The following is a 21,936-nucleotide window of genomic DNA, read 5'->3' on the forward strand; positions in this document are numbered from 1 at the left end:
GTCGGAGCGTTGAATCCAATCCAGTGCCACATTTTAAGAGACACTGACATACAAGAGAACACGAACAGGAAGGTATCCCACGAGAGCTGATCTTTCTGGACGTCTTGGCAGCATCTCTCCTTGTCACCTTGTGTCACAGTCTCTCCCCTCAGCTTCCATGCTCGTAGTTTTCCTCCTTCCTCTTCTCCCCACCCACATGCTCCCAGTTGACCTAACACTGGCTCTGGATTTCCTGTACCTCTCTGTGCTGATTTCTCCCAAATCCATCACTTTTGTTTGTATATTCAATACCTATGAAAAATCTCTTCTTCCACATAGAGTCTCAGACTCAAAATAAAAATGAAAAAGTGAAATCAACTTATAAAATACAAAAGAAATCCTTAAGGTTGACTTTCCCAAATTGCATGGGCAATATGGTCTTACTCCTTTAAGCAAATGACCCTTCCTCCCACTGAGTATTTTATTTCCAAATATGAATCATTTCATTTTGCCCAGAGGACAAAGTAATAAAGGATGGAATCGCTTCCCAGTGGGATCTTTACCAACCCACACCTCTCAGCAAGGCTGGGCACAGTGTCCAACCAGCACCTAATCAAGTCCTTTCATAGTTTCAATTCTGTTAATTCAAAATAACTCAATTCTGGCTGCAGTAATAGCTACTCACTTTGGTCTTGGCTAAGTCACTTGAAAAAACCATTGAACTAGAAGTTATTAAAATAATGGAAACTAGATTTTGTGTTTGTGGCTTTTCTCTCCTTAAGGGGTTATTTGTGCTTTTAAAATTTCCATCATAAACCAGCCATTGTAGCGATTGCTCTGGTCTTGCCCCTTGGCTTACAGAAATGGAAAACCTCTCCTCTCTCTGGCAACAGTGTGATTCTTTGGAAGGCTTTGCTGAACTTCTGGTTCTCATTCTGTGTTTTTGCTGCTTTCACCATCAATGTTGCATAAGATACACATCATCTGTGGACGCCCTCTGATTAGTGGCTCGGCCATTGTTGGAACAAGTATTTTTCATTTGACCGTTTTCGAGCACTTCCAAAGATTATCTGATGGGCCTTTTTGTTACCATTCCACCCTCAAGTAAGTCCAAAGAACTGGAGTCCGGTCCCTGGAAAGGTTTCAGCTCAGTTCCTCCCCACTCTTTCTGCCAAAGCCTCCTTTAAAACCCAGTTCAAAAGCTTCCTCCCCTCCCTGCTCTCTCCAGTGAGCTTTATCAAGTAAGGCACCCAGCAGATTGTTAAATGTGTGACACTCTTCACGCCCACGAATTGTATTTTGGGTTGTGCTTGAAGTGGCTGAACTGCAGTGACTGTGTAGAGATGATACAGAAAGGCCAGTTTGGAATTCAGTTCTTTCTCATTAATTAATAGCTCTCCTTAAGCTGATGCTAAAATATGACTGCAATATTCCGTTTAACCTGAACTTACTGAACCCCTATGAGATCCCAACTCTGTAATCAGTGCCTGGGTTACAAAGTTAATCAGAGACAGCTCACACCTTCAGAAAGCTCATGGTCCAGTAGGGCATGTGGACACAGTCACAGAAGTACAAACATGATATGATAGACTGCTGGGTTTGTGGTATGAACACGTGGCTTTGAAAGCAACCTGTGCCTTTTTTTTCCTAAAGAATGAACAGTGTCTCACCATGTGAAGAAAAGAAAAAGGTGATCACTCCAGGTAAAGGAATGAGACAAACATGCCATTGTTATGCTTGTGAAGACCACCTGAGCACTAGATCAAGGAAAGGAGACTTTAAAACCACTGTCAGTTTCATGCTTGTTTTATGTTTGTTTTACGTTGTCTCATATTTTCTTTGAATACTAGTAAATATAACTTTCTGATGGGTAAACACTATGCTTACTGTTTCTATGATACTGAGCTTTTCTAAATATAAAGCAAGATTTTTTTTTTTTTACCCAAAGAAAATATCCTTCAAAAACAAGGGAATCCATGTATTCGGCACCTCACAAAGTCTCTCAAAGTATGGGAAGCTTTCTCTTCTTTGTTTTGAACAAAAGTACAATTTGAAAAAAATATGTCAAACTCAAATGACCTCGATCAACGCTAGTTTGTTTTAAAGAATTGGTAAAAAAGAGGGTTAAGAAACTCTTACAAAGATAATGTTTTTTTCCCTGGGAATATGTCCTCAAAGTTACATGTGCTGACCGTTGGAAGCCTTTGCAAGCAAGACTTCCAAAAATCACTGACCATCTTAAAGAGAAAGACACTAAACAATTGTGTTTGGATAGATGGGATGAGGGGAAATGTCCTAACGTTATCAGAGTGGGTACTGGTCTCTTAAGAAAAGATTTCTAGTGAAAACATCATACGTAGATTCAGAAGTATTATATATTAGCAATGTAGACGGAGATAAAAGATGATGTGTTAGAGGACTCAAAAAGTGATTTTATTAATGATGAAAACTAGATGGCAAAATATATGTAAATAGCCTGAGTAAAATCGTTTCATGAAGTGTGAAAGTGGAAAATAATATTCTAAACTAATAGTTTATAAAATATATAATTTTATATATGAATGTATAACTACATTTGTAAAGTAAAGTAAGTAGCTGCCTACCTGTTCAATCTATCTCTACAAAGTTGCATATGCAAATTAGCAAAAAAGCTTTGGTAAATAAAATATTTTATCATAAAAGTAGCAGATTACCTCATACTTTGGGTTACCTAATTCTCAAGCAACTTTTATCACATAGCATTGTATATGGAAAGTTCAATAAATGTTATTGGTGGTCATTATTGTAACACATAGAAACTTCCATTTTACAAAAAGAAAAATTAACTGAAATGAACTTAAGTTTAAAAATAAAAAACAAGAATCAAAATCATGATTCCCAGTATCAGGTAAATTAAGTGTTAAATAAAGCCATGATACTTAAATACTTTCTGATTTCTTGTTTACAGAGAACATAAAAACAACCAACAAAAACCAGAAGCTATCCTTCTACTTCTGCATTATTTAAGTAATATGAGATTACTCAGTCCAGAAGTTATACTGAAACCTAAAAACATAGTTGTTTGTGAATATAATTTAGTAGATTAAATATCCTTACTATCAAGATGATGCAGTGAAAGAGACATGAAATATACCTGTTCAAATACCACGGGTAGTTGGCATACTATAGACATGTAGGGCGGAGTGAGAGATTCGGTTCTACCGAGCATGATGACTTTTATCTTGGCTTTTGCTAACTTGAGCTGAAAATGCAGTGATTTATTTAGCTTCAGAACACATACCTCTAAGTAGTCGGTGGAGCAGTTTGTGTGATGTTCCAATTCAAAGGCTAAAAACGTATAATTCACAGTGTTTCCAGTTGTCGCTCGGATGGTCCAGTTGCAACGCTGATTGACAGAATAGGGATTTGGATAATGTATACTCTCTAAGATGCCATACGTCTGATTCACAATCACCACGTTCTCACACGCTAGAAAAAATAATAATGATTGTTAAGAACCACCATCATATATATCATAATTGCTCCAAGATGTGTGTGAGATTTTCCTTTAGGAAAACAGCTAGGTTAAAAAGAAACCTATGGGGCTTCCCTGGTGGTTCAGTGGTTAAGAATCCGCCTGCCAATGCAGGGGACACAGGTTTGAGCCCTGGTCCGAGAAGATCCCACATGCTACGGAGCAACTAAGCCCGTGCACCACAACTACTGAGCCTGCGCGCTAGAGCCCGCGAGCCACAACTACTGAGCCCGCACTCCTAGGGCCCGTGCTCTGCAACGAGAGAAGCCACTGCAATGAGAAGCCCGTGCACCACAATGAAGAGTAGCCCCCACTCACCGCAACTAGAGAAAGCCTGTGCACGGCAACAGAGACCCAACGCAGCCAAAAATGAAAATAAAAAAAAATAAATTTATAAAAAAAAAGAAACCTATATGTATGTGAGTGTGAGAAACCTATATGTATGTGAGTATACAGACACACACACACATACATGCATATATATACATGTAGTTGGTACAGCATCTTTATAGGGAAACGGTTGCCATTTAGAACAAATGTGAAATAATACTTAAGTGAATTCATAAACCTTAAAGTGTCATGAAAATTGCCTGCGTTAAAACAGGCATCAGATTCCTGTGAATTGGTGCAGAGCAGAATAGCTTAGCACGACTCAGACATCAGTCTAATTTGCTTGTTTAGAAAAGTGTATTAAACATTCCATGCTTCTGTTTTTCTAACTTTAGCATTTGGAAGGGACAGAAATCCTGGCCTTTAAATTCAACAGTTTAAAAACACAAAGTCCTGTGTGAGGGCTAAAAATGAATAACAACATGGCTTTGTTGAACATTCAAAAGTCAGCATGAAATTCATAATAAAGACTCTGTTATTCCTCCAGTTAGTCATCAGGAAGTATCAAACAAACAGAAGCAATGTAAAGGATTTGAAGAAGAAATAAAAACATTAAATTCTGAATAAAGTCTTCAAGCCAGTGGTGGCATTTCCGTCAGCTGAATTTTCAACAAAACCATGCTAGGGACTTCTAGGTACGGGGTAGTCCTGGGAGTCAGCGCCAAATTCCGCCAAACTTAATGGCTTGAATAAGGCCTGTGCAGGCCTCTTCTCGAGTCTTTTTCATATTGTATGATGTGCAATAAAAGAGAATGGGAAAATAAATACTACATCAAAAACGTTGTCTCTGAAAAATGTGGTTCATAGATGCATTTCTACTACACTGCTTCTCCACTGGTGGCTGGGACACCATTTGTAAGCTTTGGTATGGACAAGCCTACATTTGTGGGTCTTCAAAAATCTTCCTTTGTTGGAACAAGGGAATAAAACTCTTTCTTCTTAAAAATATTTAGGTCACATTTTTGCCCATCAAGGATTTCTAAAGAAGAATTTTGTTGTTTTGGGTGCCTGCGAGAAGTTACATCTATTAGGCAGGTAGGTACCATGGGCCTCAATGACTACACAACAGGGCAGGGGAAAATATATTCCATTAAACCCTATGGGTTGTCTCCCAGTTCTCAGGCATCATACTATCTGCAAACCTCCAATTTCAAATGGCAGATTGCACAGAAAATCTCACCGGTTAGCTCCGATTCTACCGTTAAGGACCTATATCCATGTGCAGTACGTTACTCCTTCAGTGTTCTGACATTATTAGAGAAAAACAAAATATCACAGGAATACAAAGAAAAGGAAGGGACCTTTAATAATCAATGTGACTATAATCAAGAAACAAATGATCACAGCAATAATAATATTAGAGAATGATTTTATGCTCAACCAAACAGATACATCCCTTGATAAAACTGGGGAGAGATTTTCATACACTAACAATGAATTTCTGAAGAACAAAGCCATGTATCATTAAAACTCAATATTCAAAACTACCTAGAATGTAGCCTAACTCTCAGAAGTAAGTGAATGTGAGCCTTCAAATTCACACATTTCAAGGTTAAATATTAATACTCTTTCAACTAATCCAAAGGGTATAATCTGTGTGTTCAGATTATGATCTTGTAATTTTCATTCCATTTTTAGGTAATTGTGCCAAAATTATTGATAAACTTAGCTTTGGTGGGGCAACGAACTCTACTTTTTAAAACACAAATAAATTGTTTATTAAATAACATAAATTAAAGGAAAACTTATTTTCTTGAATTTTCATTTTGAAACTAAATTTAGGAAGTATTTAATTCTAGTGCTAGAAGGGAGATTTGCTGATCAACTAATGTAATCTTTTTTTTATGAGAAAGTCATGTAACCCCAGAGAAAACAAGTGAACTTCTGAGGGACTTGGGGGTCAGGACAGACACCCGGGACCCTTGACTCTTTGTTCAATACTCTTTTAGTTCCACCATCTTGCCTCAAGGGAAAGCAGATTTTAAAACGGCATCTCTACAATGACCAGATTTTTCCACAGCAAAGAATGTGCCTACTTCACATATGATTCATAAGCATAGTCTCCCTTAATAAAGTTTAAGTACCTTTTGAGATAGAAGCCAAAAACAATCGTGTTCGATACACTTCGGTACAATGGAATAATGGCTAATTAGAAGTTTGTAATGTTTAAACCAAATGAAAACCCATTAGCTGCTAACCTGTTACACTGATCTTTAGCTGAATTGCAACTGTCTGAGCATATTCCGCTTCCAAGTTTCTGTAGCTTACCACGTGCTTTAGTTGCATGACATTAAATTCAAGGCGTAAGCGTTTCTCCCTCAGATAGAGTTAAATTTTTTTCATAAGGAGGTAAGATTTCTTTCAGTTGCTCACACCAATGGGTTACACTTATTTCAATTTGCTTCATTCATCCAGAGATTGAAGACCCACTATAGGCACCAAGCAACCGGCATACACACTTACTCTGGTGGTATTTAAGCAGGAAGCCACGTCCTTGCTGACCTTCATCTGTCCTCAGTTTTAAAGACACGCTGTCTCCACTAGAACGGATGACAGGCGGTTCCTCATTCCCACAAAGCTGGGTTAGCAGATGAGAGCTGGTACTTGGCCCATCATATACCTTTAAGAAAATGTTTTAAATGTCAGATGATTATGGCTATAAACACTATCTAAAGGACACTGTATTTCTTAAGAAGTGGGGAAGAAATACAAAATGATATGACAAAAGAAAAGTCCTGAATCAAAATATCTTTTAAAATTATATTTAAATGTCTATAAACTTGAGCCATGAACTCAGAACCCAGGTTGAAATGTAAAGATTGAAAATGAAGGATTATTACATGTTTTGGAGACCATAGCTATTATCAGTAGCCTTCCTTGCTTTTTTAGTTCATAGTTTATAATTTATTGCACTTTAATACATTTTTTATTTAGATGGTTTTTCAATGGACGAGGGTGACTTGCTGATACTGTAAAAAGTTCTGTTTCGATGACTTCGATTATCTTCTCTAATTCACCCTCTAATACATCCTCTAGATTGTTAGTTTTCTGTGTATATACAGAAATTATGTAGATAAATAATTATGATAAATCTCACAACCCCTTTCAGGAGATTTTAACCATATCTTAACAGTGCATATTCAATATATTTTAAGTACTTAGTGTACCAAGACATTCACTAATATATGCTGTACTTAAAAGGCTATTCTCATCAAATTTTCTTTTAATTTTTTATTCTGTTTCAGTTTTTAATATGGATCTTTTGTTTAAATGTTCCCCTTTCCCGAATCTCAAAAATAAAAAATGATGCATTAAGGTGTGTTGGGCAAGGTGGAAGCAGTGGAGGCTACAAGTGAAACTTTATACATACGGCCAGATAATCTGAAGTGCAGTTTGGATGGTACTCCAAATGGAAGTCTTCAAATTCCAGTTCAAACGGACTGCCGTGGCTGGATTTCAACCACCAGTGGCACTGGGAGCCGTGGTGGTAGGGCATCGGGTAGTTGGGAGATGTGAACATGCCGGTGGGAGTGGTGAGATTGCCTCCACAACCTACGGGAGAGAGACATGGGATGACACACATCCTTTTCTTTCTGGTAAAACTGCACCTTCTTGTCTATATCAAACTGGTGCTACGGTCACTCCCCTCTAAACCAAGTTGCAAAACAAAACTGCACCACCAGAGAGTAGCTAGCCTGTAACCCTAATTCACGTCAATGTACTTTCCTTTTCCTAACCAAGATGAACAGCTTGATGAACTATACCAGGGAACTAGAACATTTTCCCTTACTTTGTCCTTCAAAAATAAAAACAAAACGGCTACTGTTAATTCAGAAATATTCACAATGTTGAAGTTTATTATAAATAGTACTGACAAAATACAGCTGGAAAAAAAACAGATAAGAGCACAGCAATCCAACAATCAAGACGCCAGTTAGACTGGACTCTCCAATAAAAGACAAGTCTTGGCCATTTACCTGTTAAGGACCCATCCCAGTAAGCTGAGAATCCAGGCCCTGAGCCAAAGAAGTCACTCTTAAATTTTAACCATAGTTTGTTACTGTGGGAGATGATTCTTGGAGGTGGATTTGAGCCACAGTATTGCCCCAGGGGTGGTGAAGTTTCATAGCCTCCATTCCTGTGACAAAATACAGATGTGATCATTTGTTAGGGTATTGATAATATTACGATATAAACATTGAACGTTAATTGAACTTTGAGATCAAAAACAGATCAGTTTGTCAGTCAACCTCTCTCTCAAATATTCTAAAAACAATTTCAAGTTTTCACTTCATTAAATAATATATGAATAATAACATAGAATAACCATCATGTATGGTTGGCATGACATTCTATATAACCAGTTGCAAATGGAGAAAAAGTGTTTAATCTTCTCCCTCTCAAATAAAGCATCTGGCAAATGGGTCAGAGAACAAAGGATAAAGAAACCATAATTATTAACAGTAGAAACAAATTTTGCTTAATTTTATAGAGAAAACTTAAATTTTTTTCTTCTCATTTGAAAATTTTCAAAATTTAATATATTTGACATAGTTAAGCAAAATTTTGAAAATAATTCTTTCCCCAAGAACTTTTAGGGTCTTAAATCTAGTTTATAATCTATAGCTTTTTCAAGCCTAGAAAAAAAAAATTCACTCAACATTAAAGTCCAATGATTGCTGAAAATTATGTTGTTTTAGCATTACATGGTATGATAATGCTTTATTGTTTTAGTACCTTACTTTACATCATAGAACAAAATTTACTGTAAAATAGTATAAGATTCTAGGCTTTTGAAATGCCAAATAAAAAATTTAACACAGATGCACACCAAATTGATTAGTCTAATTTAACTCAATGTAATGATTTGGGGAGATATTAATGTATAACTTAACTCACCTTTACTGCAAATATAACTTTTTAAAACCCATTCTTTCAAAGCACTAAAGAATTAAAGAATAAAGCCTTGCACTGAAATTCACAAGCCTAGAATTTATTATCTGAACACAAAAAAACTTTGTGAAAACTTTATCTTACCATCGCTTTTATGACAAATTAAACTAAATGGACAGTAAACAGCCTAAAACTTAAATTGATTTTACATAAAGTAGGTATTCAGTACCTGAATTGCAAGTGTCTAATTTCAGACCAGTAGTATATCTGTTTACTCTGCCCAAATAAAATTCAGAGTTTATTTTTAAATATTCCCAATAAAATAATCACTTCTAAATAACCACTGAATCTTATGCAATTTTCTCTTTTCCTACTGTTAAGCCAGGTTCCAAATGACAAACTTTATTCTTTATTTATTTATTTTTATTCAAACAGAAAGTCACAAAAATTATAATCGTCCTCATCGGTTCACTCAGTCCCATGTAATTCATTTTTTTTAATCTTGATCTTTTGTTAGCACTTTTATGAGTTCATCAGTTTTCCATTAGAGTTCTGAAAATGCTTATTCATTCAGTTTAGCAGGATAGAATGACAAACTTTCTATCTTGCAAGAAAGAGCACAAAAGGGAGCTTTACAGAAAATTTCTATATTTTTTCCTTAACCTTTCCAAGAAAAATTATGAATGAAAATAAATAACAAACAAATTATGACGAAATAAAGGTGCTCACCTGATTTCCACATAATCTGCTACACAAGTTCCCCCGATGGCCTCCTCCAAGGAGAAGTTTGTGAAGTGCAATGCAATCTGTTGGCTGGTCTTCACCGTGATCCTATAAATGCATTCTAAGTTGTTGGGATAATTACTGGGGAAGTTTGGAGAAGTGAAAGTCCCAGATTCACCTGTATAGTCTTCCAAGCATGCTGTGAAAAGAAACAGATCACAAGAGAGGAAATAAAAAATATTATACTACATTTACCAGACATTCAGTAATATACACTTCATTAATTTTTGCCAAAATACTTGATTTTCAATAGGCCATTCGGGGATGTTCAAAGAATGATTTCCTTTCAGAACAAAGTTTTTGGTCTCAAAGGCAGAAACAATTACTAATAGTAAACCTAAGCTGTGTAGTGGAATTTGTTACATATAATCGCGACTTTTTGGTTCTTGGAAGTGCTATAATTTTTTTAATCCATGCAAATTATCATAAACATTAAAAATTAGGCTCAACTGCAGAAATCACAGGGGGAGGCCTAGCGATAATTCAGTTCTGTTCTTCGTTTTGCACCCTTCTTTCAAAATGGTTTTTGTCAAAGCATGAATTTATGAGAAATGACAAAGCTGGTACTCAGCCACAGGGTGATAAACAGGAGATGAGACCCAGGGATCAGAGTGACCTTGAATCAACGCCCAGCTCAAACAGTGACAAACTGTACAAGCTTAGGCGAGTTGCTTCACCTCTCTGACCCTCATCTCTAAGATGGAGTTGTAACTATCTTTGAGTGCACACCCAAGCGTCAGAGATATAATGCAGTTAAAGGACTTGGACGTGTTACGTGCTCAGTGAATGGTAGTGACCATCATTATGCTTCGAAATAGAACAGAAAAGTGTAAGAAAAGCAGAGCATAAAGGTGAGGAATAAATGAGATCGTTCGTATGAAACGTTTAGATAGTACCTGGATACATTTATGTCCTAGATGACGACTAACTGTTCTACTTTAACAGTTGACCTGTTCAGTCCTTCAGACTCTCTGGTCACTAACCAACCCACTCCAAATGCCTCCAAATCTGAGATATTTTCCAAAGAAAGTCTGGTTTCAATGCATTCTTGATGTATCTTCAATTGGATCCGGTAATAACACAAATCTAGGATCCAGGAGTAGACACAGGTCTTTGACTGACAGGTTTTGGAGGAGAATAAACTATTATACTTTATGATGAATAAAAAAAAGAAAATGAGGATGTTCAGGTGTGCTATTTCCCCTAGTTGCAGCTGTATAATCATACTCAGAAAAGAAAAGAGGAACCACTGGCATTGAGAGCACAGAGATGCACAGGAAATACTACAGGTTCTCCTACCTATGTACGGCCTTCAGAGAACTGGCATTCACCATGCATTTGGTTTACTCGATTTTAAACAGCAAGTAATCAAGGCTTAATTTATTGAAGGAGTTGACAGTGATATTTAACTTGAGGGATGAATGTTGTATATACTTCTATACTTTTCTACAGTCTGCCAAGATATTTTTTCAAGAGTCAAATAAGGAAAGAAGGAAGGGAGGGAGGGAGGAAGGAAGGGAGAAAACAAGGAAGGGAAAAGGCAGAGAAAAAGCAGGGGAGAGCAGGAGAGGGGCGGGAATGTGTGTGAAGAGGTGGTATATTAAGTATTTCAGATCCACTAATGAGTATTACTAAGATAAAAATTTATGGATCAAATGGACAGTAAGTGAAGGCTGTGACCCAGTCTCCCTGAGCTGACGAACTTATAGACTAATTGACCACCCCTGCAGTCAAATAGCTTTAGCCAATAAATCAAATATCGAGAGCGAATTCTCTGCCTGTTTCACTTGTTCTTAAAATGATACTGTTCCTTGCTTTCCCACTCTACCCCCAGAGGGGAGATACAATTGCACTGAGTATTTTCAATGCAACTTGGAATGAGTCTGCAGGAGAATGGCCTGTATAATCAGGTTCCCAAGTAAAGGAAATTTTAATGAAAAATTTTGAGAGGTAATGCTGAGTAACTTCCCTGTACCTTGTCCATATGCAAGTAATTATTGTAGTACTTGTAACGGGTAGGTGGGTGTGAATCCCTACTGGAATTCTGATTTACACATCACGCTTCTTTTCCATTGTTGGCACAAAGGTAAAAAACGGTCCCTGAGGTATTCAAATGATCTTCACGCTGTTCACTTTGTTTAACACGCTGTATCGTACAACCTGCCCTCCTTCCCCAACACACCTATAACAAATAAACTCTTACCCATCATTCAAAGTCAAATTCAAATATCACTTCCTCTGTGAAACGTTTCCTGATCAAACAGAATTAATGTCCTTGTGCTCAATAAAACTTTATGCAAATTGCAATCTGAACCCCCAATATATATTTTATTGTGATTGTGTTTATGTGAGTATATTTCCTCTACTAAGCCTTTCCTCTCATTCACTGAGATATGAATGGGACCTTGTTAACCTTTGTTAATCGTCACCACAGTACCCGGCCCAGATCACATCTAATAAATATTTGTTAAAATTATATTACTTAATGTGCTGAAAACTAAGAAGTGGGGGACAAGTATCTAACTTCCTACCCTTGTCTCTACGCCATCCCTACTCCTTCCACTTTTCTCACCTCATTTTCCCCTGTCCTCTCTCCTGGGTATATTGTGGTTCTTTAAGATTTTATAATGTTTACTAAATTTAAGTTATAGGAATCTCTGTTCCCAGCCATGGCAAGTAACTAATACTAGACTAGCCCCTCTCCATAACAGCTATAAAACTGGACAAAATTTAGGAGGCACTGGACCACAGGCAGTCCAAGACTGCAATCCTTGACAGAAAGAAAATTCATGAGGTAGGAGTCTTGATTTCCCTGGCTTTTTATCTGGGCCAAGAATTTTCTGACCACAGCTGAAGCCAAAGTAGTGAATGACAGTCCTGTTGAGCTGAGGAAGCAGGGATCAGAGCATAGGGCTTCCAAAGGCACTGGCGCTGCTCCAGTGAGGAAGACACTTACAGAGAGGGGAACCAGGCATCTGCGGAAAGTTCCCTCTGAACTCCTGCCAGAGCCTGGACTGGGCAAGCATGGGGTGAGACTTCGAAAGTCATGCCAGAGGAGAGTAGCTCCTGCTAGGCTGGAGCAGGTACACCTGCTACAAATATTAAATGATAGAATATTTAATGTGAAAATTTGACTGTACTTTTATGAGCTTCACATATCTAATTTGTATTACAGAGAGAAAAACAATGGTTCTCTAAACTTAATGTACTTGTTTCTTGAAAGGTTAGTAAGTCCTCTTATCTAACTCTGAAATCTGTACAATGTTCACGTGTTCTTCCCTTGACAGTATAAACTGCTGTTTATAGAATAATATTGATACTGGGAAGTATCAGTAGGCTTATGCTTAGAGGCAGTATACTGAGAATACGCTAGACTTTGGCTTCCTCTTATGCTTTGCAATAAACCACAAATAACTAAAGTTGAATATGTTCCCATAAAAGGATATTCATGTGTTGCCATGATGCTTCTTACATCGACACAAGATACAAACATGAAAAATGCCTTTTGTTAATATCTTATGTAGCCAAAGGAAAACTCATATCCAATGGCAGTTTGCCCTTTATTATGGTCTAACAGCATTTACAAAGAGACGAAGAAGAAAAGTAGATTTCTTCCATCCACTAAATTCAACTGAACTAGCAGTGGAAAAACACATCTCCGAAGATCAAAGACAGCTATTAGTAGGCCTCTCACATCTTTCTTTCTGACCAACTTCAAAAGAAAAAAAAAAGAAAAGAGGAAGTACACAAACAGCTGCTGCGGACCACTACAAAATCACAAAACCGTATCTTTCTAAAAATCACAAGGTGTGTCTGCCTCTACTAAGCACCTTTAAATAAGTGTTAGTAACATAGCATGCAGCTCATCATCCAAGGGAAAATTCAAAACACAGATAATCCTGCAACTCAAAAAGCAATGATGGTATCGCCCCCTGTGATCTGGGTGACGGGAGTAGGATAAACTGACCCTGTAGGTAGAAGAATGCGTCTCCTAGGGAGACCCTAGATGATGGGTAGCTGCTCCACCACCTCCCTGCTTTGGCTTGTGAGGTAACTTTTGTGATTAGCCAATCACACTAGGGATCCACCTACAGGTGGTGCTTTCTGAAATCATTTAGGAAACTTCTTGTGTTTACGTGAATACCTATGACCTCAGATTTTCTAATGAACCCCGGAACCACCATCTGCTTTTATTGGCATATTTGGTTTAACAACCTTCAAAGTGAAGACTTGAGAGAATATAAAATTACAGGTTCAATTTCTTCACGAGGAAAGAAGAAGCCTCCCTAACCCAAATTTAACATTTGCCTACAATTTTCTGCTAGGTGGTCACGGTCATGGCTTTTTCTTTTCCCATATCGATGACCAGTTTTAAGGAACATGAATATAAGCTAAATCACTAGAGCAGCTATTGTAAAACTGTACTTGGATATCAGTAATTCTACTTTAAATCTGTCACAATCATGGCGGTTTACACCTATTACATGATTTTCACAGAAAATGTCTCATTTTATCTCCCCCAACTATGTGAAACAGCCAGGCATTATAACCTCCACTTCTTAGAGATGAAGGTACAGGTGAAGGATATGAGACTCCTGGAGGTTAAGCTCTGAAAATCACTTAGTTCAGACACGACAAAGATAAAATTCAACCCCAAGTGCTTCCTTTCCAAATCCTGTGGTCTTTATGAATCCCTGGTTTCTCTAAGCATGAAATGTCAATTTAGAAATGAAGGTGAGTAGAAAACTAAGAATATCACAATGTCTGTTTAGCATTTTTATTCTAAGAACTGAGAAATAAGATAAATAAGATAAATCTACTGAGCTGGGAAGTGCCGGGAAACCCATACCTACGAAAACATGAGAAACTACTGACCAATGAGAAAGTAAATCTTTAAGAGATCAATAGACGTACTTAAAAATCCTTAAAAATATCTGAATATCTCAGAGCAGAAAATACAGAATTCAAGTTGGACAGAAAGAATCAGAGAGGCTTGTGACTTGCCCAAAGCTTTCCAAGTTAGCAGCGAGGCTGGACTAGAACCGAGGCTCTGACTTCACCTTCAGCCTTTCTTTCACCAAATAATAGAAAGTACTTTCCCCCATGAGCAGTTAGAGCCCAATCCACCATTACACCTCAGTTGTAATTCTACAGCAATTTATATGCTAGGACTTGACTTTCAGAGTCTCTGATGAAATGCAAAGTTTCATTAGAACCACTTGAATTGCTTGCTGAAAACCTACCCTAGCCCTATGTGAATCAGAATACCTGGGTGGGGTTCTGATACCTGAAATCTGTAACAAGAAAACCCCACCTCGAGCATCCAATGAACACTAGAGTTTGAGAACACTGCTCTGCCGGATTGAAGTTTCAAAATAGAAACAGACTCTCTCTATGCATTTCTTCTAAAGAAACCCTCGTTTTCCCTTCTGGTAATCATTTCTTGACTTCTCACTTTTAGATGCCTCTTCTGGGCTCAGATCCAGGGTGATGGATGAAAAACAGCACTAAACACCCACTGCCGGCTAGGTGGGAACTCTGAGCGGGGAATGAGAAGGACGCGAAAGCCCACGCAGGCTCAGCGGCCATGGCTCCGCGGCATGTGGGATCTTCCCGGACCGGGGCACGAACCCGTGTCCCCTGCATCGGCAGGCGGACTCTCAACCACTGCGCCACCAGGGAAGCCCAGGGCCGACTTTTAACCTAATGTTGATGTGCTTCTGATACTTCCTGGACATTTCCCCAAACAACTGTAAAGCTCTTCCCCTAGCAAAAAATAGGAAAAGCCCACTGCCGTTCTACGGTAGCTCTGAATGGAATGTTACCAGCCACCCCCATGTGCAGGGCATCCAGAGCTTTTCTAAGAACTAGTCTAGATTTGGTAAAACAAATGAATTCCACGTTTGAACTGGACTGCTTGTGTGTGGCTTCTGAACCAACTTAGCTGTGTATTCTTGGGAGGATAAATTCCATTCTGGACTTCAATTTTCCTCACTTGAAAACTAAGGTAATTGGACTAGATAAGGTAATCAGACTAGATTAGTGTTTTGAGTTTTCTGGCACACCATAAAAATACATTTACATCAATCATGCACATACACAGATAATGCAAAGAGGTTTCATGGAGTAACACCAAACCCTTCATGATAAGCTCTGATATTTTCTAGTCTATTCTTTTCTATTCTATTCCATACTTTTCGCTAATGTAGGTAGCAATCTGATAAGACAATATCATGACCCACTGAGGAGTCATGAATGCTTCAACGTTTGAAAAACACTAGACTAGAGGTTATACAGGTTTTCTTCTAATGTTAAAGTAGAAAGTGTGTCAGGTACGTTTCTCTATTCTTTCTTATCCTTTTAAAGTCCCCTCTTGGTAGGAGTATACGACATATATGCAGTAGATGTTGATAGAAAATAAAATTACAGTTTAAATTAAAGCTAACTAATCAAGTATATTGTCTCCGAATTCAAATGTTTTGTACGTTAAATGAGCAAACATTTAAACCCCGGGTTCATAAATCAGTTACTAAGAAATTCTTAAGGGGTTCTAGCCGCCAGCATTTTCTAGTTAGGTCTTTGTCTCTATTGCCCCAGGCACATCTGGATGAAAGCAGAAACGCTGATGGGGGAGGGATCAAGCAAGGAGCAGAAGTCAATCTCTTTCCTCCCACACACATATTTAGGGGCTGACATCACAGCCCCATGGGACAACTACAGATGGAAAAGTAACTGGATTCAAGTCAGGAAATTTAACCTTTACCAGATGAAGGCAGGAAACAGCAGAGAAACTCACACCTGTGGTGCCAATGGACTAAAAGCCAACAACCCAGGACTGTCATTAGTGCCTGAAGATAACTTTTGCTAAAGCAGTAAGATAGGGTGAGGGCCAGTGACTGAGCGTCCGTTGACGCTTTTCCCTAACACTGCAGAAAATGTCAAAAATAAGATGACAGCTGAACAGAAAGCATCCCACCACCCCCCTCTTTCCAGGTGGGCAGCGAACTCAAGACTCGGGCTGCCCGCCTGGCTGTGACCAGCCCAACCTGCACATCAGTCTCCTGAGCCGTCCTCCCCTGAGCAGTCCTTCAGGGGCGCCCTCAGGAGTTCATGAGAGCCCATCCCTCGTGTCCTCCTCTATGGGAAACTGAGACGGGCTCCTAAATGATAAGATGAGGGTGCCGTACGGCCTCCCGGATCCAGTGATTAGATTGCTGTTTAGAATATCTGACCGTGGTAGTCAGGCTGATGAAATCATCCAGCAAAGGGCAGGCGCACAGAGACCAGCCAGGCTCAGCCAAGGGGTGGAAAGCAAACGCTTCCTTGTCTGTGATTTCAGCCCTGTCTGGACCAAACACGGCCAGAGTAGCGATGACCTCACGGGGAGGCGGATTGCAGAGCCTTTAGGGTTTGCCACCTCAGGATGCCCTTCTCTCTCATCACCTGTCTTGTCTTTGTCGGTTTTCTTTTCTGTCCCGCTTGCTTCTTTCCTTTCTCAGAACTTACTTTTATTTTACCTGTATCTTATCTTTCTGAATTAAAATTTATCATCCTCCCTGCCAGATTACTCCTATTGCACTAGCGAGGCTGTGTGAGTCATTGCAGAGATACTGCATATTGTTACAAAGATTTCCATAATATTTTAGGAGGTCCCACCTGTATCGTTTGTTATCTGAGTTACAGCTAGTTTATTCATACAGCAAAGTAAACTTGTGTTCATAGTTGATTAAAGGCAGAAGACATCCCAAAGATCATCAGATCCAATCCCTTAATTTTACAGATGAGAAAACTATGGCCCAGACAGTTCAAGTGACTTGCTCCAAATCCTAATCTAATATTCAGCTGTGGTTTGGGCCAAAAATATGAGGCATATAAAACCACAAAAGTATGGAAAATTGTGTGCAACTAGAATTTCTTGAGAAGCCGGTTTTGGTCATTGGATGTGAAAAATCTGAACGAAGTCCAGTAAACATGTCAATCACATAACATAACCAACTGTAACTGCTGGGGATTCAATTTCCCAGGTGCTGGAGCTGGATAATGAACTATCTCGAGAGTGGAGCCCACAGGAGAGAAAGGTGTATGATTTTCTCACACTCAGGATCCTGGAGAAATCTAAAGCCACACTTCCAAAACAGAACTTGAACTATTACAGAGAACAGCCTGAAATGAACAATAGTGGCCAGCTGCTCTGAGAGGAAATAAGTGAGAAATTGGTGGAAACTCCAAGGGGAAGATTAATTTACCTTTTTTTTTTTTTTTTTTAAGGGAGTGCGGGCTTTAAAAGATGAGAGGCTGGGGAGTTCCGGATGCAGGACGGTGTCAGAGGGAGCACATCTGGTACAGGGAAACGCTCTCAGTACTTTCTTAAGCTTCTGAGAATTACATGTTTCTGGGACAATCAAAGGTGTGAAATGCTTGGGAAGCTCAGTCACACCCCCCCACCCCCTGTATGTCTACACTGCATAGTATTTTGGTCCATGAACTATCTTTCTAAATATCATGCAAAAGGAAAACCCAGACTCCCTAAAAAGGTACACATCCCAGGTGGGAACAGGAGCCTAAGAAAACATGGCACCCTCCTAAATCCCATAGGTTCTGGGGCTGGGAGCACCTCTGGTTTATACATGAGCTCAAAGACCCTGCTGGCAAAGGGTGTTTGTTTCTCACACTGCATTTGCAAAGAGCAGAGTAATGATGAGAATTAAGTAATAGGAAAAATACACTAAAAGGAAAGAAGCTGAAAAGATTCAATTTCATTAAGTCAAATTTAGAAATGCACATTTTGACAAAAAATCTTTCATTTTCTGCCATAGAATTACATGTAGTAGTTTCTTATTCTGTTGTCCTTTTTCTAAGTTCTTTCTCTTTTTATTTTTTATTGGAGTAAAATAAAATTGCTTTACAATGTTGTGTTAGTTTCTGCTGTACAATGAAGTGAATCAGCTTTATGTATACCTATATCCCCTCCGTCCTGGACCTCCCTCCCCTCCTCTCCCCCATCTAGGTCATCACAGAGCACCGAGCTGAGCTCCCTGTGCGCTACAGCAGGTTCCCACCAGCTATCTATTTTACACGCGGTAGTGGATTTATGTCAAACCTAATCTCCCAATTCGTCCCACCCTCCCCTTCTCTAATTTCTTAAAATAAGTGTTTGGTCTCTTTTGTAACACTTAATTTTGACAGAATTTTAAACTCACAGAAAAGTTGTAAGAAAAAGCTCCCAAATTCCTTTTACTCAGATTTACTACATACGTATATTTTGCTCCCATTGCTTTATTATTCCTAAGAACATAAACATTCTCTTACAAAATCAGAGTACAATTACCAGAATTAGAAAATTTAACATTGATAAAACACTCTTACCTTTTCATTACTCTATATTTAATATGGAAGGCACTTAAGTCACTACACTTTATTCTAAAAGCATCTTTCATTATGTCACAGATTTTGGCATGAAGTATTCTCACAGTACTACCCTTTAATGCAGTAAGAGAAACCAAGCATACAATGCTATTTTATTACCTGCTGATGCATCAATTGCTTCATAGTTTACTAAAAAGCCTTCATAAGCAAGGTCAGAGTCAGCCACAAATGTAAGCATTAATGAGTTGTCACTACTGGTAAGAGAGGGTGGGATGGATTTTCCACAATATCTATTTGAAATCAAGAAAGAACACAGGTTGAAAAACTTTCAGTATGCTTGAAATGATGTACCCCAAATTAGGACATATAAAAAAAATAACAACAATAATATCCCCTATTAACCTTAAAAAACAAGTATATTTCAAGCACAAACCATTTACAAAGTTGCTAAAGATCATCCAATTCATGATTACTTCCTTTAGGTGGTTTTATGTATGTGCTTAGCTGTGTGACTTGTAACAGAAGTTCAATGAAATTAGAAATTACGAGCTATAGTATAGGAGTCACCATACCGCACATTACTGAACTTATTCATAGAAATGTAATCAACACACTTATGCAACAAAGGAAAACCATGTATTATAAACTCAGAGAGCACAGACTCTAGAGTCAGGTCTATCTCTTAGAGGCGTTATGACTTTGGGCAGAGGACTCAACATCTATGCCTCAGTTTTCCCATCTGTAAAATGGGGGTGATGACACCACCTACTTCGTAGAGTTGTTTTGAGAATTGTATGAGTTAATACACTGTGTATAAAGAACTTAGAACAGTGCCTGGAATAGTAAGCCTTAGACAGGTGGAATCTACTGTCTTTACCCAGCTGGCCTATGCAGAGGTAAGAGTTTGTTTACTAAACCATGTCAAGTTTTTGTTGAAGAAAACAATTTTACTCAGAAAAACTCTTGTAGTAAAGCTAAAAGACATTATGTCGTGAGCTTTTATCTAGAGAAACATTTATAAGAAGGAGTGGCTAGGAAATAGAAATCTCAATTCAGAGAACACTTGGTAAAAGTACCTTAATGGAATGACAGGGGAAAAAAATAGAAACCAAAATAAGACAAAGTATTAAATATGGGAAATAGATGAGTTAATTTCTGTAAAAGAAAAAGGAGAAGAAAAGGTGTATAATACCATTTCAGTGTTAAAAATGACAATATCTTGATCAAAACAAAGGTAGATGAATTAATTAATATCCTAAATGTCTCTCTATATGCCCATGTCTGCCAAATTTGGACTAGATCATTGTAGTTTATGTCATTCAGCAAAAATTATGTATTTTTCAGTGATTACAAGTCAAGTATAAAAAAGAAATAGAAAAAAAGAAGGAATTTTAAAAACTTAAAGATTAAGACAAGAAAGATCAAAAAATGAAGAGGGAGAATAAAACTGGGGGAAAAAATAAGTTCAAGGAAATAATGGATAAAGAAAAATGTTTAAAAAATGGATGAGGAGGGCTTTCCTGGTGGCGCACTGGTTGAGAGTCCGCCTGCCGATGCATGGGACATGGGTTCGTGCCCTGGTCCGGGAACATCCCACATGCTGTGGAGCGGCTGGGCCCGTGAGCCATGGTCGCTGAGCCTGCGCGTCCGGAGCCTGTGCTCCACAGCGGGAGAGGCCACAGCAGTGAGAGGCCCACATACCGCAAAAACAAACAAACAAAACAACAACAACAACAAAACATGGATGAGGAAAAAGAAAATGAAATACAAAAAGAAGGGGAAAAGGAATCAGGAGATATCTATTTCCAACACAGAGGTAATAACAGGGGCTGGATTTACATAATCTTGTATCTGAAACAACTGAAAATCTGGACAAAAATACATAGAACAATGGCTCTCAAGACACTGGCTATCAAGCAGTGAAGGACAATGACTCTTCAGAGACAGGAGACAAGTGAGTTTAAAAGCAAAACTGGAAATGATCAAACTGTTTCAAAGTAACTTAACTGCATCAAAGTAGCTTAACTGCATCCCAAAACAAAGCCCAAGAATACAGTAGTGTCCAGTGCACAAACACAAAATTGAAAATGTGTGTCATCCTATCAAATATTACCAAGCATGAAAAGAAGGAGGAAAGTATGACCCATAATGAGAAGAAAAACTGATCAATCTAAACGTAGCAAGAAATGACACGGAGGACTGAATTAGCAGACAAAGACATAAAAATAGTTATAACTGTATCCCACCAATTTAAGAAGCTAGAGGCAAAAAATTAATGTGTAAAGCAGAGATGTGGAAGATATAAAAGATGGCCCCAGATGAATTTCCAGAAGTGAAAACTACCATGTCTGAGATGAAAAAGATGCATTTGGTAGGATTAATAGCAGATAGACACTGTAGGAAAGAAGATTAGTGCACTTGAATACAGAGTAATAGAAACTTTCCAAAATGAAATGCACAGAGAACAAAGACACAAAATCAAATGAAGAGAATATCAATGAGTTCTGGGACAACATCAAATGGCCTAAGATACATGTAATCAGAGTCCCAAGGGGAGGGGAGACAGAAAAAGCGTTTCAAGAACTAATGGTCCAAAATGTTTCATATTTCATAAAACTGTAAAGCCTCAGGTCAAAGAGCTCAACAAAATATTAGCCTGACTGAGAAAACTCAGATGAAAAATGAGCACATACAGAATGATGCCACTTTTATATAATTCCAGAATATGCAAACTAAGTTACAGTGATAGAAAGCATTTTCATGGTTTCCTGGGGCTGGGGATGAGGAACAAAGTGAGGAATCGTAATGGGCAGGAAGAAGGTGTGAGGGTAAAGGATATGTGCATTATCTTGATTTTGGTGATGGCTTCGTGGGTATATCCACATGCCGCAAGGTAATTACTAATGGCCAAGGCTACAGAGTAGTGAGTAGCGATGTAGAAATGGTCACTGAGAAGTGTGTTGATCTCACCTGGTTTTTATAACACAACATGATGGACTTTAAATCCATCA

The 21,936-nt window shown here is 38.3% G+C and overlaps 1 protein-coding gene across 1 annotated transcript in view; it reads right to left on the reverse strand.

Moving 5' to 3' along the window:
• CUBN (cubilin) overlaps positions 1-21,936 on the reverse strand; it is a 281,114-nt gene that overhangs the window by 193,430 nt on the left and 65,748 nt on the right. The window contains exons 23-28 of the mRNA XM_027121967.1: positions 19,085-19,215; positions 9,506-9,698; positions 7,861-8,021; positions 7,254-7,435; positions 6,347-6,503; positions 3,260-3,447 (exon numbers count right to left, since the gene is read on the reverse strand). Coding sequence (XP_026977768.1) covers positions 3,260-3,447; positions 6,347-6,503; positions 7,254-7,435; positions 7,861-8,021; positions 9,506-9,698; positions 19,085-19,215 — 1,012 coding nt within the window. The remainder of the gene's footprint in view (positions 1-3,259; positions 3,448-6,346; positions 6,504-7,253; positions 7,436-7,860; positions 8,022-9,505; positions 9,699-19,084; positions 19,216-21,936) is intronic.

Source organism: Aethalodelphis obliquidens, unplaced genomic scaffold (genome assembly GCF_003676395.1).
Source record: "Aethalodelphis obliquidens isolate GAN/ISIS:26980383/991018 unplaced genomic scaffold, ASM367639v1 scaffold23, whole genome shotgun sequence".
Classification (NCBI taxonomy): domain Eukaryota; kingdom Metazoa; phylum Chordata; class Mammalia; order Artiodactyla; family Delphinidae; genus Aethalodelphis; species Aethalodelphis obliquidens.